Source organism: Diabrotica virgifera, chromosome 4 (assembly GCF_917563875.1).
Source record: "Diabrotica virgifera virgifera chromosome 4, PGI_DIABVI_V3a".
NCBI lineage: Eukaryota > Metazoa > Arthropoda > Insecta > Coleoptera > Chrysomelidae > Diabrotica > Diabrotica virgifera.
Genome location: NC_065446.1, coordinates 228,969,475 through 228,992,035, shown reverse-complemented (window position 1 = coordinate 228,992,035; position 22,561 = coordinate 228,969,475). Strand labels below are relative to the sequence as shown.

The following is a 22,561-nucleotide window of genomic DNA, read 5'->3' as shown; positions in this document are numbered from 1 at the left end:
TGTATTTGGATTTTTTCTAACAGTTGTAAATCGTGAGATACAAGGTTTTCAAACTAAAACCACCAAAATGTCATTTTCGAAAAAAATGAGATACGAGGTTTTCACACTAAGCCATCAATAAGTAGTTTTAGTCATTGCTATTCTACGTTTTATTTCTATGTCTGGATCTAGCTGGTCCGTTATCACAGTTACTAAGTCATTTTGTGACAATGTGTATAAAATTATAATTTTGAATCTTTTTATTTTCAGAAATCCTTTCTTCTGTTTACATTTCTGTTGCTCCTCAATTCTAATTTAATTTCTTGCTTTTCCATTTCATATTTCTTTTTGTGACCTATTAGTATATCATTCATAATACATTAACATCTTTGGTGATGATCAAGTATTTATTGTTTTTTATTCACACTTTTTACATACCAATAATTCAAAAATGGGTTTTTATGAAGAGAATCGGTATTAACCCATTACTAACACCCAAATTATTTGTTTTTCAAAATTTGATTTATTGATAATCATCAGTAATATCACTAATATCGTTCTTAACCCGCCATTGCACGCGCTATGAGGGAATCCCTCACCATATTTGTTTATAACCAATGAAATTGTGTAAACTAGTACGATAACCTTAAGCACCCAGGAATGCCTTTAGCATGGTTCATGAGAGGGTATGAAAAAGTTATAGATTATTTCAGGCGGTCAGTGTGCTGTGTGATAGTTGAAAGAAGAGACATCCCTCTTCAAGTGAGGGAATTCCTCACTGCGCGTGCAATCACGGTGAAATCACGTTTCTGTTATCTCAAAGAAACTTTTAGGTTTTTATTTAATATTTAGGTAGGTTTAATTAAAATATTATTGTTTGGATTAGGTTAGGAACAGTGGCACAGCGTGGGGGGGGGGTTTGGGGTTAAAATCCCACCCATAGCGTATAGAAATATATATAAAAGAAGGTAGGAAAATGTAACGTGTCTTTCACAAATAAAACAAAAAACTTTTGGTGCCCAAGCATACCCCCCTCCCCCCAGAGGAAAATTCTAGGTGCACCACTGGTTAAGAACCCATTTTTAAATTTACCTATTCTAATTGGGAAATAAGCCACAATTTAACTTGAAAAATTGATTTTATTGACGTTTCGAATTCCACCTCGGACGTCGTTATCAAAATATAAAATATTAATAGTTAATTACAAAAATGCCACAAAGCTTCAGAACAGTTGTTAATTTTAATTTGTATTTTTAGTAAAATAAATTCGCGTAAAGAACGTTAATTTCTTCAGTGGCTTGCTGAAATTGAAAATTAAGAAAACTTGCTTTTGATCTATATTATTTTTACTTTTGTTTTGTTAAATTAATAAAAAAAATGGTTTACGAGACTTTCTATAATATGTGAGTACAACCCATTTTATATTTATACATGTTGACATTCATTTTTCCTCGAAATAAGTCGAATTTATGTAGGTGAGGGCGACGCTCATACGCGTGCAACCACGTCACAATAAAAGACGCATGTAACGGCGGGTTAATAAGGAAGTATTAATGAAATTAATTTACATCTTTGTATTTTTGAATCATGACCCAATCTACAAACAGGACACTAGGAGTTAGGGTTATCATATTTCCAAGTTTGTATGAATGAGTTTAAAACAGTTACGAGAATGAAAATTTTTATTTATATCTAATAAAAAGAAGTTTATTTTTTATACAGTACATTTTACATAATATCGCCAGTCTGGAAGAAGAATGACATAACTGCAAAATGCAAAATTCTTCAGGAGAGCAAAAAACGATTTTTAAACATTTAAAATAGGGATTAAATGAAGAGTAATTGACAAGGATCATCAGTGTGGCGTTTATTCTTACAACAGTGGCTTTTATTTTCATTCCTATTGGTTCCAATTTCATTATCTTAATTTAATCCCCCCATTTTCAACCCTATCTACAGTTGTGTCATTGTTCATCTTAAAATTTTTAAATATTTAAAATACTTAGTGATTAAATGAAGAGTAATCCACTTCTTTTGCTCCTGTTTATTCTAATTTAGGTTCAGGCTATTATATTTCATATTCCTTTGTAGTTAGTCTATTAGAATTTATCAAATTTTTAATACACTTTGAGGATGATAATCTATTGTTTATTATTGGCCACATTTTCTTCACACCAGTCCATAAATGCATTTTTAGGAATATGGTCCAGTATAGAGCAATTCGAAAAGAATGTTTTTTATGAATAGGGCATACAGAATAATAGAATATAAATATTATAGATTGTAATCTGTTTAATTTTTCTGTTGTAAATTGTTGTGTTGTGCTTTTTTCTTTAATTGTTATTTGTATATTTTGAGTTATTTGTTTGCATTGATATTATCATCTTTGGTATCAGCATTTTAAAGTACTTTTAATGGGTAATTACTTTAAATTTCCTCATTGTTTTCATATAAATATTTTGCGCCAAGTGTCTTTAACCTTTTAAAACATGAAATACATGTGCACAGTACATCTAAATTACATACAGTTGTATACAGTATTGTTCATTTCTTGATAAAAAACTCAGTCAGACACATATACATTACCACTCAAATATATTACATTTTTGTTGTTGAAATGTTTGTCTGATCAAATTCCTGGTTATAGGAGGCTGACTTATCGGGTTCCCCTGTACCAGTGGAGGATGTGTTTTTATGAATGCAGAAACAACATTCTATGTTTTGGAAATGACCTTTTTTCTTTCCTGTCAAAACCATCTCAGTATTTGTGCTTTAATAAATTTTATTGTTTCTTCCCCTTTTGGTTATACAGTTGAACCCTCTTGTTAGAATACCGGTTATTAGAATATCCCGTTTTAAGGAATGGAACTTCTAGGTGCTGAAACATTTCGGTGGTGGACGATTAAACTGCCACACGAATCCGGGACATTTTTGTGAAAAATATGCAAATAAACATTATTCTAAGCCATTAACAAAAAAAATTTTTGCGGAATATCCATTAGTTTAAATAAAAAACAACTTTGAAAATTGAATTTTTTACACTTTTAGTCCGCCATATTGAGAACTTTGGGCGGCGTTGCCAAATCTATAAAAATGTTTAGCATCTCAAGCATCGAATATAATAATTATACGCATATAAAGGTACATTTTATGCGGAAGAAAGTTTAATACACTTCAAAATACTGTTTTAGATGTCAGTTATTATATTACTTTTAGATTTCTGCATATTCAAATTAAAAATTTAAAGCATTCTTCATAGATTTAATGAGATTTAAAAGCTAAAAGTAGAATTTAAATGAAGTAGCTAAAGTGAAGTAATAAATTCTTATTATAGGATATACATTAGTGGGCAGATTGCAATTGCGCGCAATTGCAATTGCGCGCAGCGGTCTGAAAGGAGGAAGACCTAACCCTTCGGTCCAAACCTAACTTGCGGGTATTATTAGAGTGAGAGAACCGCAAGAGGTATTTGACCGCTGCGCGCAATCACAACCCACCCATATTAGTGGGTGTATTGCTCCTATACGGAGCAATAGTAGCAATACACGAAGACGCCCTACAGGCGTCGGTAGTTCATTTCACGGTCTGGGAACCTAACATAACCTAACCAAACCAAACCTAACCTGTATAGGAGTAATTTCTACTTTTTAAGTAAGTTACATACCTCCCTTTTTAAAACAATATCATGTAACCCTAAAATCCATTGTTTTTACAACTCTACTGTGGATGAATTTTCTTTTTGTCAAAACACTATCATCAATATTTTGATTAATATGTATTCCCATCAATATTCGAAACTGGGTTAAAGCTACGACAAAAATTGGCAACCTCGCACATTTCATTATATGTCAAGTGTTGATTGTTGTTGCAACAAATACATCAAACACACAAGATACAAATTTTTTTATTTCCTTAAATTTATCAATTTTTAAGTAAAATCTTGTATTATAATAAAGAAAATGAAACATTTCGACCTAAAATAAAATAAATAAAAGGTTAGTAGTAACTACATAATTCTATTATATAAAATATGTCTTAAATTAGTGACAGCTTAATCATCCAGAAAGGTGTTAAAATTTCAATTTTCAAAGTCGTTTTTTATTTAAACTAATGGATATTCCGCAAAAATTTTTTTGTTACTGGATTAGAATAATGTATATTTGCATATTTTTCACAAAAATGTCCCGGATTCGTGTGGCAGTTTAATCGTCCAGTACCAAACATTTCTACTAGCCACCAATGATCGGTTATTAGAATATCCCGATTAAATGAATAACCTTTGCTTGGCACGAAGGCTATTCCAATAAGCGGGTACAACTGTGTTTATTATTTTGTGCTTCATCAGTTTTCTATATTATCTTTGTTGTCTTTATTGGGCTGTGTGTTTTTATAATAATTTTTCTTTCAATTATTCTTAGTTTTTTTTTCTTTTTCTCTTTTTTTGTGAGATACATTACTTCCGCTCCATATGCCATCACAGGCCCAATTGCTGCTCTATATATTTTTGCCTTTGTTTTTTTTTGGCCAGGTTGTTGTCACTAGTAGTCAATGATATTTCCAATACACCCTGTTCCCAGCTATAATTTGTTCACTTATTTCTGCACTCCTTCCATTTTGCTGTCCACTAACACTCCCCAAGTATTTAAGCACTCCAATGCTAAACCATTGGCATGTCCTATGATCTATGTTGAAATTAAAGAATTGTCTTTTTCAGCTCTGTGTCTCTGATTACTCCTTCAAGTATGATATTAAATAGCATTGTACAGTGGAACCTCGATTATCCGTCTCTCCATTAACCGTCACCTCTGTTAACCGTCAGGGTACATATAGGCGTTGTATTGACTACACAAGCAAAAAATTTTAATGTCAAAAAATAAAAAAAAAGTTAACTTGATTTGTGATGATGACACAAACGGCTATCCATTGCTGACAGATAAAGAAATCGTTGAAATGGCAACTAAAGTGGACCAAACAGATTCAGAAGCTGACACAGACTTCAAATTTGACTGTAGATATGTTGATGAACCTAGTGTAACTGACAAAGATTTGCGTACATAATCTAGAGAAGCTGCATCGCACATGCAATAATTCATCGAGTGGTATTCTCAACAAGAAGAAGCCAATGAAGTAGATTGCATGATCTTATGCCGATAAAGAAATTCATCGGTCGCAAAATGTGAAGCAACAGTAAAACAAACAAACATTTCAGAATATTTTAAATTGATCTAATTGTACAAACACAAATCCCTCTTATATTGTCAAACAAAACATACAAATGAAATTTGAGAGTTGTACTATGAATTTTTAATTTTTTTTAATGTTCTGTTAACCGTCTTTTCGATTATCCATCATACCCTTGGTCCGGTGCCCTGACGGATAATCGAGGTTCTACTGTATTACGATATGTATTATGATATTGTATTAAAAGTTGATTATCTTAATTTAGTATGTAATCTTGTACTATTCAATAGGAATTTTCAACGCTTCTCATTTTTTTTGAGCTTCTGTAGTATGTAGTATAATCCGTGTATAATATTAAGATATAACATAATATGATAAAAGCTCGAAACAAATGAGAAGCGTTGAAAAGTCTTATGGAAACCAATCAGGAAGGTAGCTGAGCAATAAGGATAGGATGTGACAAAATGTTTTTGGTTTTGTCATTTTAAGATCAATGTTTATTTCTGGACCTCGGAGGTAAACTACACTATGTCATTTCGAGCAACTGTGTATAGCGTGTGTTTGCAACAAAGTTTAGAGCACTCGAAGGTTATTAAAAATCTGATATATGTCATAATGGGTTGATAGATAATATGTCTATATTTTAATGATAATATATAACCAATTTGTATAATCGAACTAATAAAATAAGTGGATTAAAATAACTTATTCAAAACAACACCATGTCGACATAGTGTAGTTTACCTCCGAGGTCCAGATTTTAACTCATTAAACTGAATAGTGACCCTTAATCACTTCTAATATACTTGAAAAAGTGAGGGTTACCTCCATAAATATGAGACAACTGAATGTTTGGTGCAATTTTCTTTCATGATTGACAAAATCGACTATCTGATGATTGCAGCCAAATTAGAATAAAAAGGTCTTATTTTAGCAAAATTCAAGCATGATTAATACAGCCACAAATATCAACTGCCATTATAAACAACCAAAAGGCCATCAGCCTAAGTCTTTCAGCCATTTTACTTAAGCATAGGTTTTGAGATTTAGTCAGAATGTGTACAATCTTAATAGAACAAATGCATAATTGACATACATATCCTGTTTGAAATAATTCCTAAGATTGCCTCAATTACACAGTACATCATATGACAATCTTGAATTATTCTTTTTTACATATAATCAATATTATCCTATACAACCTCGTGATTTTTGAGGACCTTTGTGACTTGTGAGCAAATTGTGACCATGATTACATTTTTTTATACATATGTTTCACAGTGGCAAAGGATCGTCATCAATATAATTATATGTCATTAATTCAGATCAGGAGTCATAAATCAGTGCATAAAAATTTTTCACAACTTAATTTCATTTTTATCTGAGATATCATTGTCGGGTAATTGTAAACAACACAAATGGTACTCTAATAAAACATTCTGAAAAAGAATATGTTAAAAATGTCCAGCTTTCTAGTGACAACATCAGTAGACACCAGATAACACTCAGTGTTTTTAAGGCTCAATTATTCCACTAATGGATGTTAGCGATCACAGTTTCCATTAACTCCCTGTTTCGGAGCCAGGACATTTTCTTGCATTCCATTCCTCTCTTGCCTTCAATTGAATCAGTCATTTTGAAAAGGGGTCATCTCCACTTTTTTGACATTTCCACTTTTCGTTGGATTTATATTTAATACACATAGAGACGTCTATTCCACATGAAAACGGGTCAACTTTCAATGGTATTACCATCTTACAGCATACCCCGCAAACCAGTTCAGTTTGAAAAGGGGTCATCTCCTAGAGATACACATTTGAGATGACCCGTTTTCAAAATGAACATCATCTGTTCATTTTAAAAACGGGTCATCTCTATTTAAAAAAATTGAGGTTTCTAGGTATTTTAAAATTTAAAAACATTTTTAAAATATTCATCAGCTTGTATTTAGCCGTTTAATGTGTGTAATAAACAATATTCACATTATAATGACTATTTTTTTCTTTTTATACCTGTTCATTCTGAAAACGGGTCATCTGTTTAAAAAAAAATGCAATTTCGTCTTTTCAAACCTAAAAAAATATTTTTAAATTATTCATCAGCTTGTATAGTAAATATTAAACCCAAAAAACTACTTAAAACAATTATTTTCTTAATAGTCTTAAAGATAAAAAGTTTTTGACCTCTCCTGTAAAATTTAAAAAAGTGGAGATGATCCCTTTTCAAAATGACTGATTCAATTTTACCCTCGATTATAAGTTGAAGTAACTGGTATTGGTAAACAATAGCCACCTGCTCCAGAAGCCTAACATGTAAAAAAAGAAACAATGACTGCCTCTATAATTCTATATCATCATTAACAATGCCTTTTGTTTTTATTTATTTCAGTTTTTGTTATCTGTATTGCCTAATTATCCCATAATTCAATAATTCTGCACCATATTTTTCATAACGAGCATTTATTCATTATCTCAAATCAATATAATCAGCTGTGTCATTTGTGTAAACATATAAATATATGAAGCAGATAACTAATTCCCCAAAAACTGAAAATAATACCTATACACATTAAAATATGTATTCAGAAACACAGTTTGTTAGAAAAGATTCAATAATATTGATAAAGGTTAAGTAATAAGCTATTCAAAGTTTTGAAAGATAAAAACAAAACATGATGATGTAGTAAACAAGGTAATTAGTAATTACTGTTGAAGAATGCCTAACATATTTAAAATATAAACTTTCAACAAAAAGCAATTACCTACAGCTATTGTGAGTAAACAAATCCTACAACCTACTATGACTAATTCAAAAAATTGTGTGTGCAAATGGTAAATACTGATTTATCTTTCATCAGAGCAATTTCTCATTAATCATTAGATAGTACTACTCTAGTAATTTAACATACAGTGATGAGTGTGCTAATAACCGGCAAAATAAGATATGGAAAACATACATTTTCTTTCCACCAAGACCTAATCATGACTACTTCACGAGAAATTTTACCTTTGACATCTATTTACTGACCCCATCCTCTGAGTTAGTAAAGAAATTTATATTATATTCCACAAAAAAACTTTACAACCATCTCCGTGTACAACAATCTGCATAGATAGAAATATCTATAAAAATAAATTTTGCAGGAGACACAAAAACTATCTCTTTAAATATGACTAATGTGAATACTACCTATCTCCCATTTTAAAAGATAGGATAGTAAAACAGAAATTTTTTGTAGATACACGTATCCGTATCACTAACATTTGTATATTGTTTAATATGTATTTAATATTACTTACCACCAACTCTTTCTTGAAAATATCACTGTCTAAACAGTGATAGGGATAGGTCAGTTGTGTGCTTGTGTGGTATGACAAACTAGGGAGTTAAGTATTTTTCATACTAAATTTGGCGGCAAGGGAGATACAGTTTATATGAAGAGGTTGTTATTTACTCATCTGGTAAAATATGCTAGTGCGTTCTTTTTTAAATGACAAGTAGGGACTTGTCTTGAAACAGATGGCAGTAATAACTCAGTTTCAGAAAATTATGGAGTTACTCAGTTTACAAATTAGGACGACGATAAGTCAAAAAATGCTTTGACAAGTTGTTAACACATGTAAAAGTATGTACATTTTGGGTCAAATAGGTTATTTTGAGAAATAAACTCATTAATGACAAATTATGCCTTACTTTTTCAGTGTGAAAAATAATTTTCGTCAGCAATGACAAAAAAGTTATTCAAATTGTTTATAAACAAAAAAATTGGAATATTTTTGCAATCAAGTTTTGCAGTGTTGGAAATGACCATTTCTAACTTTTCTAAAGAATAACTCCCTTGTTTATGCTACCCATAGAATCATTGTAAGTTCATTTTTTCTGACTTATGTTATTGCACAAAAAAAGTTGCTTTGGATAAACAAATTGAATAAACTTTAAATTAATTAATGAATCACTCTGAAATGTTACCACATATTTAATGCTATAAGACCCAACTTTCCACGCAATATCAAGGTTGTGTATTCATTTTTACAATAGTTATTAACATTTATTGAAAATTAAGGTTAATTAGGTTTTTTACAGATTTCTAAACAATCTTGTAATTCTATAACATTCAAAAATTGTCATTTTAAAGCTTTGAACGTGTTTTATCAAATAATCATCACAAAATCCTCTATAAATGTATTAGTTTTTACTGGTAGACAAAAATTCTTAAAATGGTTAATTTTTGGCATTTAAATTGTTAATCTTATATATAAAAATCAATTGCTGTTCGTGTGTCTCGCTAAAACTCGAGAATGGCTGGACCGATTTGGCTAATTTTGATGTTGAATTATTTGTAGAAGTTCAGGGAAGGTTTATACGGTTTTATATAGTCATTTTAGTAGCCACCAAAATTTTTACACCTATATGTATAAAATGCTGTTTTTACAGTGTTTGTTGCCATACTCCTCCGAAACGACTTTACCGATTTTTATGAAATTTGGCAGGTATCTTCGACCGGACTGGGAGTAGGTTGTTATCTATATTTCATACCCGTACGTCATAAGGGGATTACCCATGACGCCATAAGTCTCACAATAATGACGTGAAAAATACGAAATTAAGTAGTTGGATTCCTTGCTGAATTCCGCACAGAACCGTGTTAAAATTTTTTCTCTAGCTCAATCGGTGTCCTAAATACAATCTCTTAAACCGTATAAATATTCTGAGGACAGAAGAAGAACGAGCAACAAATTTCATCGAAGAAAAGTGCAACTGTTTAACTTTTGGACTTAAATTGGGCAAAATATGAATTTCTTAATTTTTCGAAACTTTCCAAAAATATGTCTATCGAACTTTTCTGACGAACGGCAAGCAGGAGAAAAGTTCTGAGCACACGAAAAGAACGAGCAGCAAATTATAAAATTTTATTTAATTTTAATTAATTTTGTTTCATTTTATTTAATTTAAGTATTTTATTTATTTTCGTTTATTTTATTTTATTTCATTTTATTAAATTTTAATTATTTTTATTAGATTCTAGTTTTTTTTTTAATTTTATTATTATTTTAAATTTATTTATTATTTTTATTTGAGTTTATTCAGTTTTATTTATTTTTATTAACTTTTATACAATTTTTAGAAATTTTGTTTCATTTTATTTAATGATATTTAATTTTAATTTTATTTTATTTTGATTAATTAACACCTATATCGTTGGACAACCCCGTACACAATTATAAATACAGGGTTGTTTTGAATGTATATAAAATAAAGCTGTTATATTCATTATACGATAAACAAATTTAAGATTGCAACTGTTGCACTGCAAACTTTATTTTGTTATTTCTAACTAAGCTTTATTACTTCAAACATCATGTGTAATTCATTAAAAATAATAATAAAAACTCATTCACATCGAGCATTTTTTGTTTATTAATTACTAATTTCTTTTGTTTATTTTAGATTTATTGTTTGCAAAAGTTTGTTTTTATCTATTGAGGCAGTACGAAGTCTGCCGGGTCAGCTAGTAATATAATAAATCCACCAAAAACACTGCAGAAAACAGATTTTGGTTATCAAGCTGCAGTATAAAACCGTCAGGGCGGCAAAGTATGTTGTAGAATTTTCGGACATCTTGGATATTAGTGCACCCTATGTAACGCACAGCTGAATCTTATGTTTGTGCGTCACAGTGTTGCCATGTCATTTCTTTCATAATTTCAATCAATGTTAAATGTACCTATAAGAATAATAGAATAAAAACGTTTACTTCTCCGTCATTATACTAGGTAGAATGAAAAATGAGGTGTCAAATGAAAGCTTATAATCCAAGGATAGTACTAAAGGTGAGAAATAAGACCTAGATTGTCGGTCCCTCAAAAAATAAGCGTTATATTGGGGATTTCTAATGTCGACATTAAAAGTTGCACTATTTTTTTTTCTATAAAACATTTTGATCTGAAACTTACCAGAAAACTTCTTTGTACTCTCTACTTTCAAATAAACGTGATTAAAAAGCTTAATTTTAAACTTCGTCACACAACTTTTGCGATTAAACTTTGCAATGCACAAATCCGCACCGTTTTTTTGAAAAATTCATAACTTTTATCATGATAAGAAAAAAAACTTGAAAAAGGTACATTTGTCTTCAAAAATGTTAGAGCTATATACTGTAAAAATTTCAGAAAAAAATATTAAAATGAAACAGAGTTGTAGTGAGGTAAACGCAAAAAACGTGATTTCATTTTTTTTTATTTTTAGGTTAAAATTGCGATTTTGACAATGTTCCCCCACATAAAATTCAAAATAAACCTCATTTTCGTTTTCAGCACCCTCGAAAATATAAAGTATGAATAAAATTAGCCATTCACCCCTCCGTGGTCAGTATGTATCTTGAAAACTAAGCACTTTTTTGAGAGTGTCCCGCTCGTGTATAATATCACAAAAAATTGTAGCGTGATGCGTGATACTATGAAAAATAGAGGATACAGCAACGGTGTTACAAGTGATGGTCGAATCCAATGCCAAAATCTACACAGACATTATTAGGGTGCACTAATATCCAAGATGTCCGAATTTTCTGGCTATACAATCTGCCATAAAGGATTTTGGACTGTCGCACAGTGGTTCCAAATGCTGAAAATGTGGTCATGAGGCGAAAAAAAGTCCATATCTAGGGATTTTCATGTTTACAGTTGTTTTCTCATACTATCGTAGAGCCGTAATATGCAGGTATAAGGATCAGGCTGGATGCATTCTGGTTCATAGCTCAGGAACAAGTGAGCCATGTCCGAGGTTATTGTGGCTGACAGTGAAAGGGAAAAAGAACGAATGTATTGAATATGCTGTAAAATGTTTTGTAGTTTATCAATTTTATCGCTGTAAAGCAGATTCTTCTTTTTTAAGTATGTAGTAATGTTAGATGTAAGTTAACTTAAGATTTAGTAACAATAAATGCCTTAAAAATTTGTTAATGCATAAATAGTGAAAATATACTAAAGTTGATTTTTTTACCAAGAGGAGTAAACTAAAAAGACAGATTCACACCCAAGAAAGTTACTAGAAAAGTCACCAAATTTATCTTCTTTTTTCGTTGATCATATCAGCTTTGGATGATAATCCATACATATTATATTATACTAACACATCGCTAAAGAGTTCTAAAAACAACTGTTTTTATATAAAAGTAGACTAAAAATCTAAAAATTAAAGGAATAATGCAGAAAACACAAAAAATCTCTGATATACTTAATTAACCTATAAAATGGCAGAAGTGCCAAAATTTCATAAATGTCGTTAGTGTCAAAATTTAATAACAGTGGAGTAAACTTGCCTGTGGTTGGACCAATTAGAAACAAGCATTACAGCGCGATAAATTTGAATCACTCCTCTTGGTTAAAAAACAACCAATAGAAATAATCAAAAGTTTGTAAAGATACATTCAAAAAGTACAAAATTCTGCAACTAATGTTTATTAATCTTATAATATAATATAATAAGAAGATATAGAATTACTTTGTTTTAGCTGCCTATAACTGCCTATGCATTGCTGGTAGTTGTTTGAATGCAAGAGTGGGAAATGACGCATATTATATGATTGTGGCGATTGTTGAGTATGTATGGGCGGTTGTACATAAGTAATAGGTACTTCATAAAGAAAATGTATTGGTAATCGGCAATTTCAAAAGTCGCTTATAATATAAAATTTTAGACAAAAATGTGTTGAAAATAAAATTTTCGAATTTCTTTCGACCATAAGGGATCCGCCATTTTGTTAAAAAAAAAGTAATGTTAGATTTGTAATCAGCGACATTACGCTACCAAAGACAAAAAAATTTTCGTATTTATTGATATTTTCAATTTTTTTCCGCCATGTTGGATTCGCCATTTTGTTTTTCAGAAAAAATAATGTCAGATTCGTAATCAGCTATGCCAAAAACCCTTAAGAACGAAAGTAATTTCGAAGTGTATAAACAATATACGCTTTTAAAGGTTTATGACTCAAGTTTTCGGCATTTGGAACCACAGTGTGTCGTCAGTGAAATTGTTCTGATGGTTATATCTATACTAAATTTACAATAAAGATGCAGGAGAAATAAACAAACCAAGACACGTTAAATGCTACTAGGAGCACTCCCGAATCATAATTTACAATGTATATACATTGTAAATTCCAAATCATGATTTCCAGAGTTTATACATTGTAAATTATGATTCGGGAGTGCTCCTAGTAGCATTTAACGTGTCTTGGTTTGTTTATTTCTACTGCATCTTAATTGTAAATTTAGTATAAAATTAAAATTGGATGTGTTTGTCAACAACCCCCAAAGAAACTGAATAGATCTTGGATAAGTTTGACAGCTTTCCAGCAATTTGTCATCGCATACAAAAGAATAAAAGTATTCCTTTGGTTTTTGTTTACAATATTATAATTTCTCTTTTCAGGAAAAGGCGGCGATAAACAGCAGAACAGAGATTCCAATTCCAAAAATGAGGACCCCAGCATTAAAGATAAAGTAAAACAACTTATAGAAATGTCGCAAAGATCTGAAGAAGAAGTTTGTTTGGCTCTTCACGAATGTGATTATGATATGAACCAGGCTACAAACATGTTGTTTGAAGAAATGACCACTGTAAGTATTCTTTATTTTTATACTTTGAACTATTGTACAGTTACAAAAAATAAAAACCAAATCATTTTTGTTATATCATGTTTCCTTTTACAATTTTTATCAGTTACATCGAATCGCATATTTCATAATGCTGCTATTCGGGGTGTGCAAGTACTTGGAGGGGATACGAGAAACGATCTTGCGCGAATAGCCGAGAAATATTGCAAATTTCTTAAATAATTCATATTGTCAATTGAAATTGTCAAATTGAAGTATATTTCATATCTACTGTCATTGATGAAGAAAAATTATATATTGCTCCACAATATTGATATGATATGCAATTATTATATAAAGGTAAATTTAATTAATTGTATTTTGCTTGCAATCTGCATTTTAATAACTAATTTTATTTACTACACACAATTGTTTACGTTTTAATAACATAACCTGAGTCTGACTTTTTCTTCTTATTTTTTTGGACTATGGCCTTGACAATTATCCAGTAACCAGGACTAATATAATTGGCCAATATAATTAAAAGTGCGAAAAATGTTGCTGAGCGTATAAACCAGGTGTCGCTTTGCCGAACTTGCACAGTCCCAATAGATTTTTTATCATCTTTAATTTTGGTAATGATAACTTTTTTGGATAATTTTTGATAATGTTTGAGTTACTTATGAAAAACTGATTTAAAACATGCATTTTTTCACGAAAAATTAAATTTTTTTTCTTTTTAATAACTCGAAATATATTGATTTATTTCTATAACTCTATTACATATTTTCCTTAGAATTTGTCCCTCTATTGATTTATCGGGTTATTTTTAATAACATGATTGTCACCTCCGAGAAGGGGTGGCATCCACCTCAAGGGTGGATAAAGCATAAGTTAGCACCATGTCACTTTTGTTTCTTGAGGTATATTCTCACTACTCACCAATTTTCCTGAAAATTGATGGAGGTTCAACGAAATCGGAGGTGAAAACCTTCAGTAACTGCACTAATACTTTAGAGGTGATTAGGTGAATGACAGCTGACATGTACATTAAAAACATTTTAGAAAATAATGTCTTTCGAAAATGACATATGACAAAAAATTACATACATATTAGCAAACGATAGGCCTTACGTTTCATTTTTAAGAGGTGTTGTACTTTAAATGAATTAAGATTTTTTTTTGTAAAGACTGTACAAATATCTAAAAATAATCGTGGACAATCATTATGTCTGAATACTCAATGTAAATGCCCTTCTAATGATGTGCGGCAAGGGAGGGGGTTGACAAATGACAAATATATGTATCATAAAAATGTGTTCCCCTTAGAACAAAAATCGACCTGTTTCCTCATTTCCTTAAAATCTAATAAATACTGCCAAATATCGAGGTAGATTGTTTTCATTGGCCCACCCTGTATATCAATAGAAAAACTCGTCAAAGACCTGAGTATTGCGATGTCCTGAATATGGTTAAATTTTGCTCATTTGGAGTAATTGGCTGATTATCGAGGTGGACTGTTTTCATTGGCCCACCCTGTATGTCGGACATGAGTATTGTGACGATGTCCTGAACATGATTAAATTTTGCTTATTTGGAGTAATTGGCTGAAAATAGCTATATACAAAATGTGAATTAATTTTTGTCTTATTAAAAATTTCATTTAATTAATAAATAAATATTTTTTAATTAACTTTCATACCTTTCTTATCTAAACTGATAATTCATACAAACTTTTAATGTAATACATATAAGTGAAATTACTACAAAAACTGTAAAGTATGATAAAAACATGACATCATGGATTCCTATAATTTTTTGTTTTGTCATAAATGACCTCACTGCAATGCCATTGTGTAACGTATTTTAATTATTAATGTTATACATGTTACTACTATAATGAGTAATACCATTCATATTTTTAAAAAGAAATATAAACGTTTTATATAGTAATAAACCTGAAATGTATTTTTACCCACATTCAGTTAGTAGTCTGTGCATTTATAATCTTTAAAGGAAATAGGTGAGCGGGTTACCCTTAAAAAGGTGCCTGGAAGTGAAATATACGGACTATTTTTTTCATTGCCACTGTACCAAACTTGTTTTATTCTATTCTACGAGGGTGGATTGTTACACCGCTTCCTCACTGATAAAAATTTACGTCGAACCAGCTGTTAAACGCACATGCTCCATCGGTTGTCGGTTTTCGAGCTAAGGTCAAATGATTTGAGCACCGCGTCCTCACTGGTAAAAATTTGCGACGAACCATTAGTTCAAAAACTCTCGAAAAATTTACCAGTGAGGATGCGGCTTTATAAAACTAGCCTTTTAGGCTATTGATTATGTTCAAAATAAGAGAGCTAAAAGGAACTACAACGTTAACGGGATTTTATTGTTTCACATAGTCAATGGACCCCTAAATTTGAAAAAACCGCGAAGTGCTACCATTTAAATGGGTGCGTTTTTTAGAAAGGGGTGAATTTGTCCCTAGGCCAGTGTTGCCAATCGCATTTCTCTAGATTATCCGATGATCGCTCGAAAAATATCCGATTTGTCACGAAAAGGTACGCTAGGTCAAAAATTATTCTGTTGCTTTTAGTCCCCTTAACAACCATCAAATAAAATCCGTTGTTCTTACGCCAATCAGTTGATTGTAATCAATTACCATTATAATAATAATTAACATAATTATTTGATTAATTAATTATTAATTATCAATTAACGTAACAATTATTAACATAATTGATTAATTAATCAATTAATGTCATAATTGTAATCAATTATGTTGTCAGCAACCCAATCAAAGTTGACATTGACAGTGATTAAATATTTGATAATGATCAGTTGATTCCATTTCTGATTAGCGTTCGAACAACCGGCCCTTTAATCTACTGGATTCTCTGTTTCACAGTTTAAAAATTTTCGTTTATAGATGAAAATTTCGTATCCTAGCTGATTATTACCTAATTCATGTATATAAATACTATTTACTTACTATTATTATATTATTCGTATTTTGTATTATCGTAAGTGGTAAATTCTAAATAAATAAATCTAAATATTTCATTATTTGGATCGTGATATTTATTATAATTATTTAAGTAAAAAAAAAACACTTTTAAATATTATTTTATTAAAACGTAATAACTACCTAAAACTAGGTATGTACTAGAAAAATAAATAATAAATAAATCAATACAAAAAAAACTACAGCTACATTAATAGCATAGGCGCAAAATTTCTGGTCAATGCTTTTAAAATGCATTATTTTTTCGAGTTCTGAGAAAGCTAATGCGTATTATTTAAAAATTTAAACGCAGAATGAAATATTACATTATTACCGAGGACCGAAAGTCACTGAAGACTTCTATAATTTTTATTCTAATAAATTACAGGGGTGAAATGAAAAGAGAATATTGAGTGTGATTTTTAATTTCAAATATCTCGTTCAAAAGAAACATTTTGTTTATTCTAAGGGACTTTCGGCCCTCGGTAATAATGTAATCTTTCATTCTGCGTTCAAATTTTTCAAAAATATTTATTAGTTTTCTCAGGATTCGAAAAAAATGAATACGTTTAAAGATTATTGGTCCGAAATTTTGCGCCTACCCTCTTTTAACAACTAAAGATTTACTACAACTAAAACAATAGAAATGTATTTGACAGTCTTGTAGTTATTAAGATATCAAGGTTATGATCCATAATACCCGGGGTGCGTTCAACGTTTAATGCCCGACTAAATAATTTTTATAGGCAAAAAATTTGAAGAATTTTTGAGTTAATTAGTAGATATCTAGATATTACTAGTTTCAAATAAGTAGATTTTTCTACAACCACTATTCCAAATGCATTTTTATGCACAATTTTATGTTAACAAACTTAATATTTTCTCACAGAATAACTGACAGTAGTGTGCAGAAACGTGACGTTTCTGTGCCTTAAAGTTCATTTTTGCATTGTACCATTACATTTCTCAAAAATATCATAAATATATTTAGGTATACCTAACATGTTCTGATGAAATGGTTTTGTATAAGATAATATTAGATTTGACAGAACTTTACAAAAAAAGAACCGATTTAACTACATCTCATGTCCGAGAAATCTGGAAAATTCGCTATTTTAACACATTATTTTTGAACTTTACATTTGGTATTCTACAAATGACTACCTTATTCTGAGTAACGTTATATATTCTGTGTACATCTGTGGTTAAAGTGTAGAAAAATATATAACCTGTAAGACAGGTGATATTAGTCTTAATTATCGAATAGAAATTAAATTATTTATTATTTATTAAATTATTAACTGTTTTATTTTACAATTTTATTCTTAATAAACATTTTATAATTATCAATTAACCAATAAGTATTTAGCAATCTCAGCAAGATACGTCGAATGAAGTATGGTGGAAATCCGTGACCAACTCTCCTAGAATTTTTATCCAAATTGTTCCAATGATACAATGTATATAACTACAATTAAGGCAGTGCATTATATTTTTTTCATTATTTCATTTGGTCTAAAACAAATTCAATATTATATTTCAATATCCACATGTTGGTAAAAATTTTTAACCACCTTAACATTTTTTGCTAACCATTTATCCATTATTAAAAAGTATTTTTACAAACCAAAACTTATTTCAACAGACGTTTACTTAAGCATTGCACTGCACTACATAAAATGAAAATAAAACTAAATCGTGCGTGAATTAGCTTTCGTAAGTTTAAAGACTAAAAACTAAAAACTCATAAATAACATTGGACGGCAGACGGTTTTTGAAATTTGAATTGGATTAGTATGCATGATGCATATGCAATTGGATTAGTATGATTAGTGGACGCACTTGTGCATTTAAATTCTAAACAAAAGAATTGGCACATGTCCCCTTTGTCAAAAGATGAAAAGTATCGGATGTCACTAACATTCATCCAGTATAAAAATTTGGGTGGAACCAAACAAAATTAATGTGTTGTTGGTGTTGGGAATATATGGATGAGAAAGTTTTAGTCGATGGTAGATACACTGAAAAATATCCGCAAATATCCGATTTATTTAAAGATACGAAGAAGATACGACAACTCTCAAAAAGGTACGCAAATCGGATAATTATCCGCCGATTGGCAACACTGCCCTAGGCACAGGGTGAATTTGGGTGAGTTCTATTCACTTTTGGTACAAACACTTCTACAGGAAAATTGTTCCAGGTTAAATTTACTATCAAAATATATTTTAAAGTCAAAAGTCTTTTTTTTACAAAAATATATTCAAAAGAAAAGCAAGAAAAAAACACGAGAGAAAACAATTTTGTTTTTTGCCCATAACTTTTTTCCACAGGGATATAGGTATAGAGTATAGGCATTGCTTTAGCGAAAAATAACATCCATCCTTCATCTTTAAAATGACGTTTAGTAGAAGTCTCTGGGATTTATAGTTTCTGAAACAGGATTTTTCAAAGTTTGCCGCTCACAGCATTTTTGAGCCATTTTCCCCATTATTTCGCAAACATTGTTCTGTAACTTTTTTCTACGCATCTCAGGTATGTGCAATGGTACATTTAGTAGAAAGAGAAGACAATTACCTTTAAAATAGTATATTGTATAAGGTTGTAAGACTATTTTTAAACAAGTTATGCTTTTTCAAGATTTTATAGTTTTAATGATTTTTGATATTTTTTATGATTATTTTTTAAAGTACTCATTATGACTTTTTTTCTTGTACATTTAGGTATATACATTCTGGAATAAAAAAAGCTTATTTTCTGTACTTAAAAAAGATGTATTGTAAAAAGCTCCAGGACTATTTTTAAACAAGATATGCGTAGGATATCCAAGTGTATCCATAATTTGAGAAAAATTAAAAAAAAATTTCTATTAGAAGAATATAATTGCATGTTGTAACATAATTTTTAATTCCAATTAACTTTTCTTTATAACACATTTCGATATTGTGAAATATAAAGGTTTTTTACTCTTGAGCTAAATTCATATTTTTTAACATACCTCGTACACTATTGATAAAATTTTATATCTGATGATCACATCTTAGGTTTTAGACTATGCAGAGCATTTTATAAGGAATCAATGGAATCAATTTTCTTTATAAAGTTAATAATTAAAAAGTTTTCCATATGGTTCCAACTTAGTGGGACCTATTGCATTAATTTGTATATGTCAAACTTTGAAAAAGCATATCTTGTTTAAAAACAGACCTAGAATTTTTTACAATACACCATTTTAAAGTAAAGAAAATAAGCTTTCTTTTTTATTGCACAATGTATATATCTCAATATACACAAACAAAAAAGTTCTAATGAGAAATTTAAAAATAGTCGTAAAATAAAATATATCAAAAATCATTAAAAGTATAAAATTTTGAAAAACCATATCTTGCTTAAAAATAACTTTTCTTCCTATTACCAGAGAACGGCAGTTCTCGCCAGTGGCGCACACCTACACCCCCTACACGCGACACTATATATACACGAAATTTTCGATTTTCTAAATCTGACTGAATTGAAAATTGGGCCGACTCCCATCTTAAAATTCAGGAAAAGACTCACCCATTCATATGTCAACCATCCATTTTGGTCCAAGGGTGTGGATTTTACAGTCCTTCCTATTCCAGGGTCTGTTTTTCGTTCTCGTCCCCAAAACTCCCAAAAACTTCGAAAATTTAACTCCGACCTTTGCCGCTTCTAATAGAAGCGATCATTACCTTTCCAACGCATGTCTAATTTTGAAAATCGGTTATACCCTTCAAAAGTTACCGAGCTCAGAAATATGAGTCAATTTTTATTTAAAAAAGGAAAAATGTTTGTGGATATGTATGTATGTATGTGTGTGGAAAAGTTAAACCGATCTGAATATTTTTTTCTGTGTTTGAAGAGGGGGTGAGGGCCGATTCAGAACCGGTGTAGTTTGTGAGTTTTGACTACCCATAAGCCAGCTATAGGACTTGGTAGGTACAAATCGGCATATTTTTTGGCGGTATATATCTTCGGTTCAAGAAAAGACAGGAGAACAGTAAATACACCAAATCAATAGCGTTGAGTTAAGCTTTCAAATGGTGTCTAAGCTGTCAGGATCAGACATACACACGGCTCAGTATAGCTGAAAAACTAAACCTTGAAAATTTTGGTTTTTCGACAATTACTCAAAATTTCAATCTACGAATTACGCCACTAACTGAGCGTTTGTAGAAGGACTCTAGACGAATCTAACGGTGTATACCTTATATCCGGGAAAATTCGAATTTTTAAGTTATAGGCTTCATAAGTATGACCAAGTCTACTTCTTATGGGAAAAACGGTTTTTCAAGCTCAATAATTCCTGTAATAACTTCAGTTATCATACTTGACCTTAGATGCATAAGATACTACTTGTCAATACGTTTCAAACTCATGTTTAGTGAACAAAATCGGTTAAGCCGTTTAGAAGTTATTAAGCTACAAAAGTATAATCCAATTAACGATTATTCCCTAAATGGTTTATGTAGTTGTAGTGGTTACGACGCTAATTTGATCTGGCAACCGGCAATCCGAGTTCATTTACCGGCCATCCCAATATTTTTTTCAATCTATTTCGAATTGAAAAAAAATCTAGTGTACATTCGATGGACACTAGATCATTTGGGAGATAATGCGACAAAGGCGATAATTTATAAAATAACATTTAATTTATAAATAACTTTGAAAAACTCTTGATACAAGAATAAAAAACTGCTAAACGCCGTAAAAATGAGTGGCGCATACAATATTCCAGCTACAAAAGATCTGATATGAATATTGCGTGGCGCGAAAATGTATTTTCATTTTGATGCAAAACAAAATTCTAGTTTTATTTTAAAAGATTTTTTCATATTTGCTAAATTTGAAGTAAACGACACAAAAGAGTTTCAAAATTCAAACTGTATCAAAGTTACTGTATCAAAGTTACTCTTTTGTGGCGCGTTTTACTTCAAATTGGGTAAATATTGTGAAAAAATATTTTAAAATAAAACTAGAATTTTGTTTTGCATCAAAATGAAAATACATTTTCGCGCCACGTAATATTCAAATCAGATCTTTTGTAGCTGGAATATTGTATGCGCCACTCATTTTTACGGCGTTTAGCGGTTTTTTATTCTTGTTAAATGTGATATTTACTATACCTAAAGCTGCGTAAGAAAAGTTGCAGAACAATGTTTGCGAAGTAACAAGGAAAATGGCCCAAAATCGCCGTGAGTGGCGAAATTTGAAAAATCATGTTTTGGAAACTGTAAATCATAGAGACTTTTACCAAACATCATTTTAAAGAGGAAGGATGGAAGTTTTTTTCTGTGAAGCAATGCCTATACCTATATCCCTGTGGAAAAAAGTTATGGGGCAAGATGGCAAGAAACAAAATTGCTACCTTTCGTGTTTTTTTCTTGCTTTTCTTTTGAATAAATTTTTGTAAAAAAAAATATTTTTGACTTTAAAATGTGATATTTCGATAGTAAATTTAATCTGGAAAAATTTTCCTGTAGACGTGTTTGTACCAAACGTGCATAGAACTCACCCTAATTCGCCCTGTGCCTAGGGACTAATTCACCCCTTTCTCAAAAACGCACCCCTTTAAATGGTAAAAAATGAAAAAACTCCGCAGTTTTTTCATATTTAGAGGTCCATTGACTATATGAAACAATAAAACCCCGTTAACGTTGTAATTCCTTTCTAAAATACATAATCAATTGCCTATTTGGTAGAAAATTTTTTTTAGCTCGATACACTTAGTAAAACGATGTTCCTATTTTTTTATCCCATCCGAATAGTACTTTTGCTC

The 22,561-nt window shown here is 30.5% G+C and overlaps 1 protein-coding gene across 7 annotated transcripts in view; it reads left to right on the top strand.

The window, feature by feature from the left end:
• LOC114327393 (protein lingerer) overlaps window positions 1–22,561 on the top strand; it is a 116,726-nt gene that overhangs the window by 4,677 nt on the left and 89,488 nt on the right. For all 7 annotated transcript variants that reach the window (XM_028275997.2, XM_028275996.2, XM_028275992.2 and 4 more), the window contains exon 3: window positions 13,591–13,778. In XM_028275997.2, the coding sequence (XP_028131798.2) occupies window positions 13,591–13,778 (188 nt within the window). The remainder of the gene's footprint in view (window positions 1–13,590; window positions 13,779–22,561) is intronic.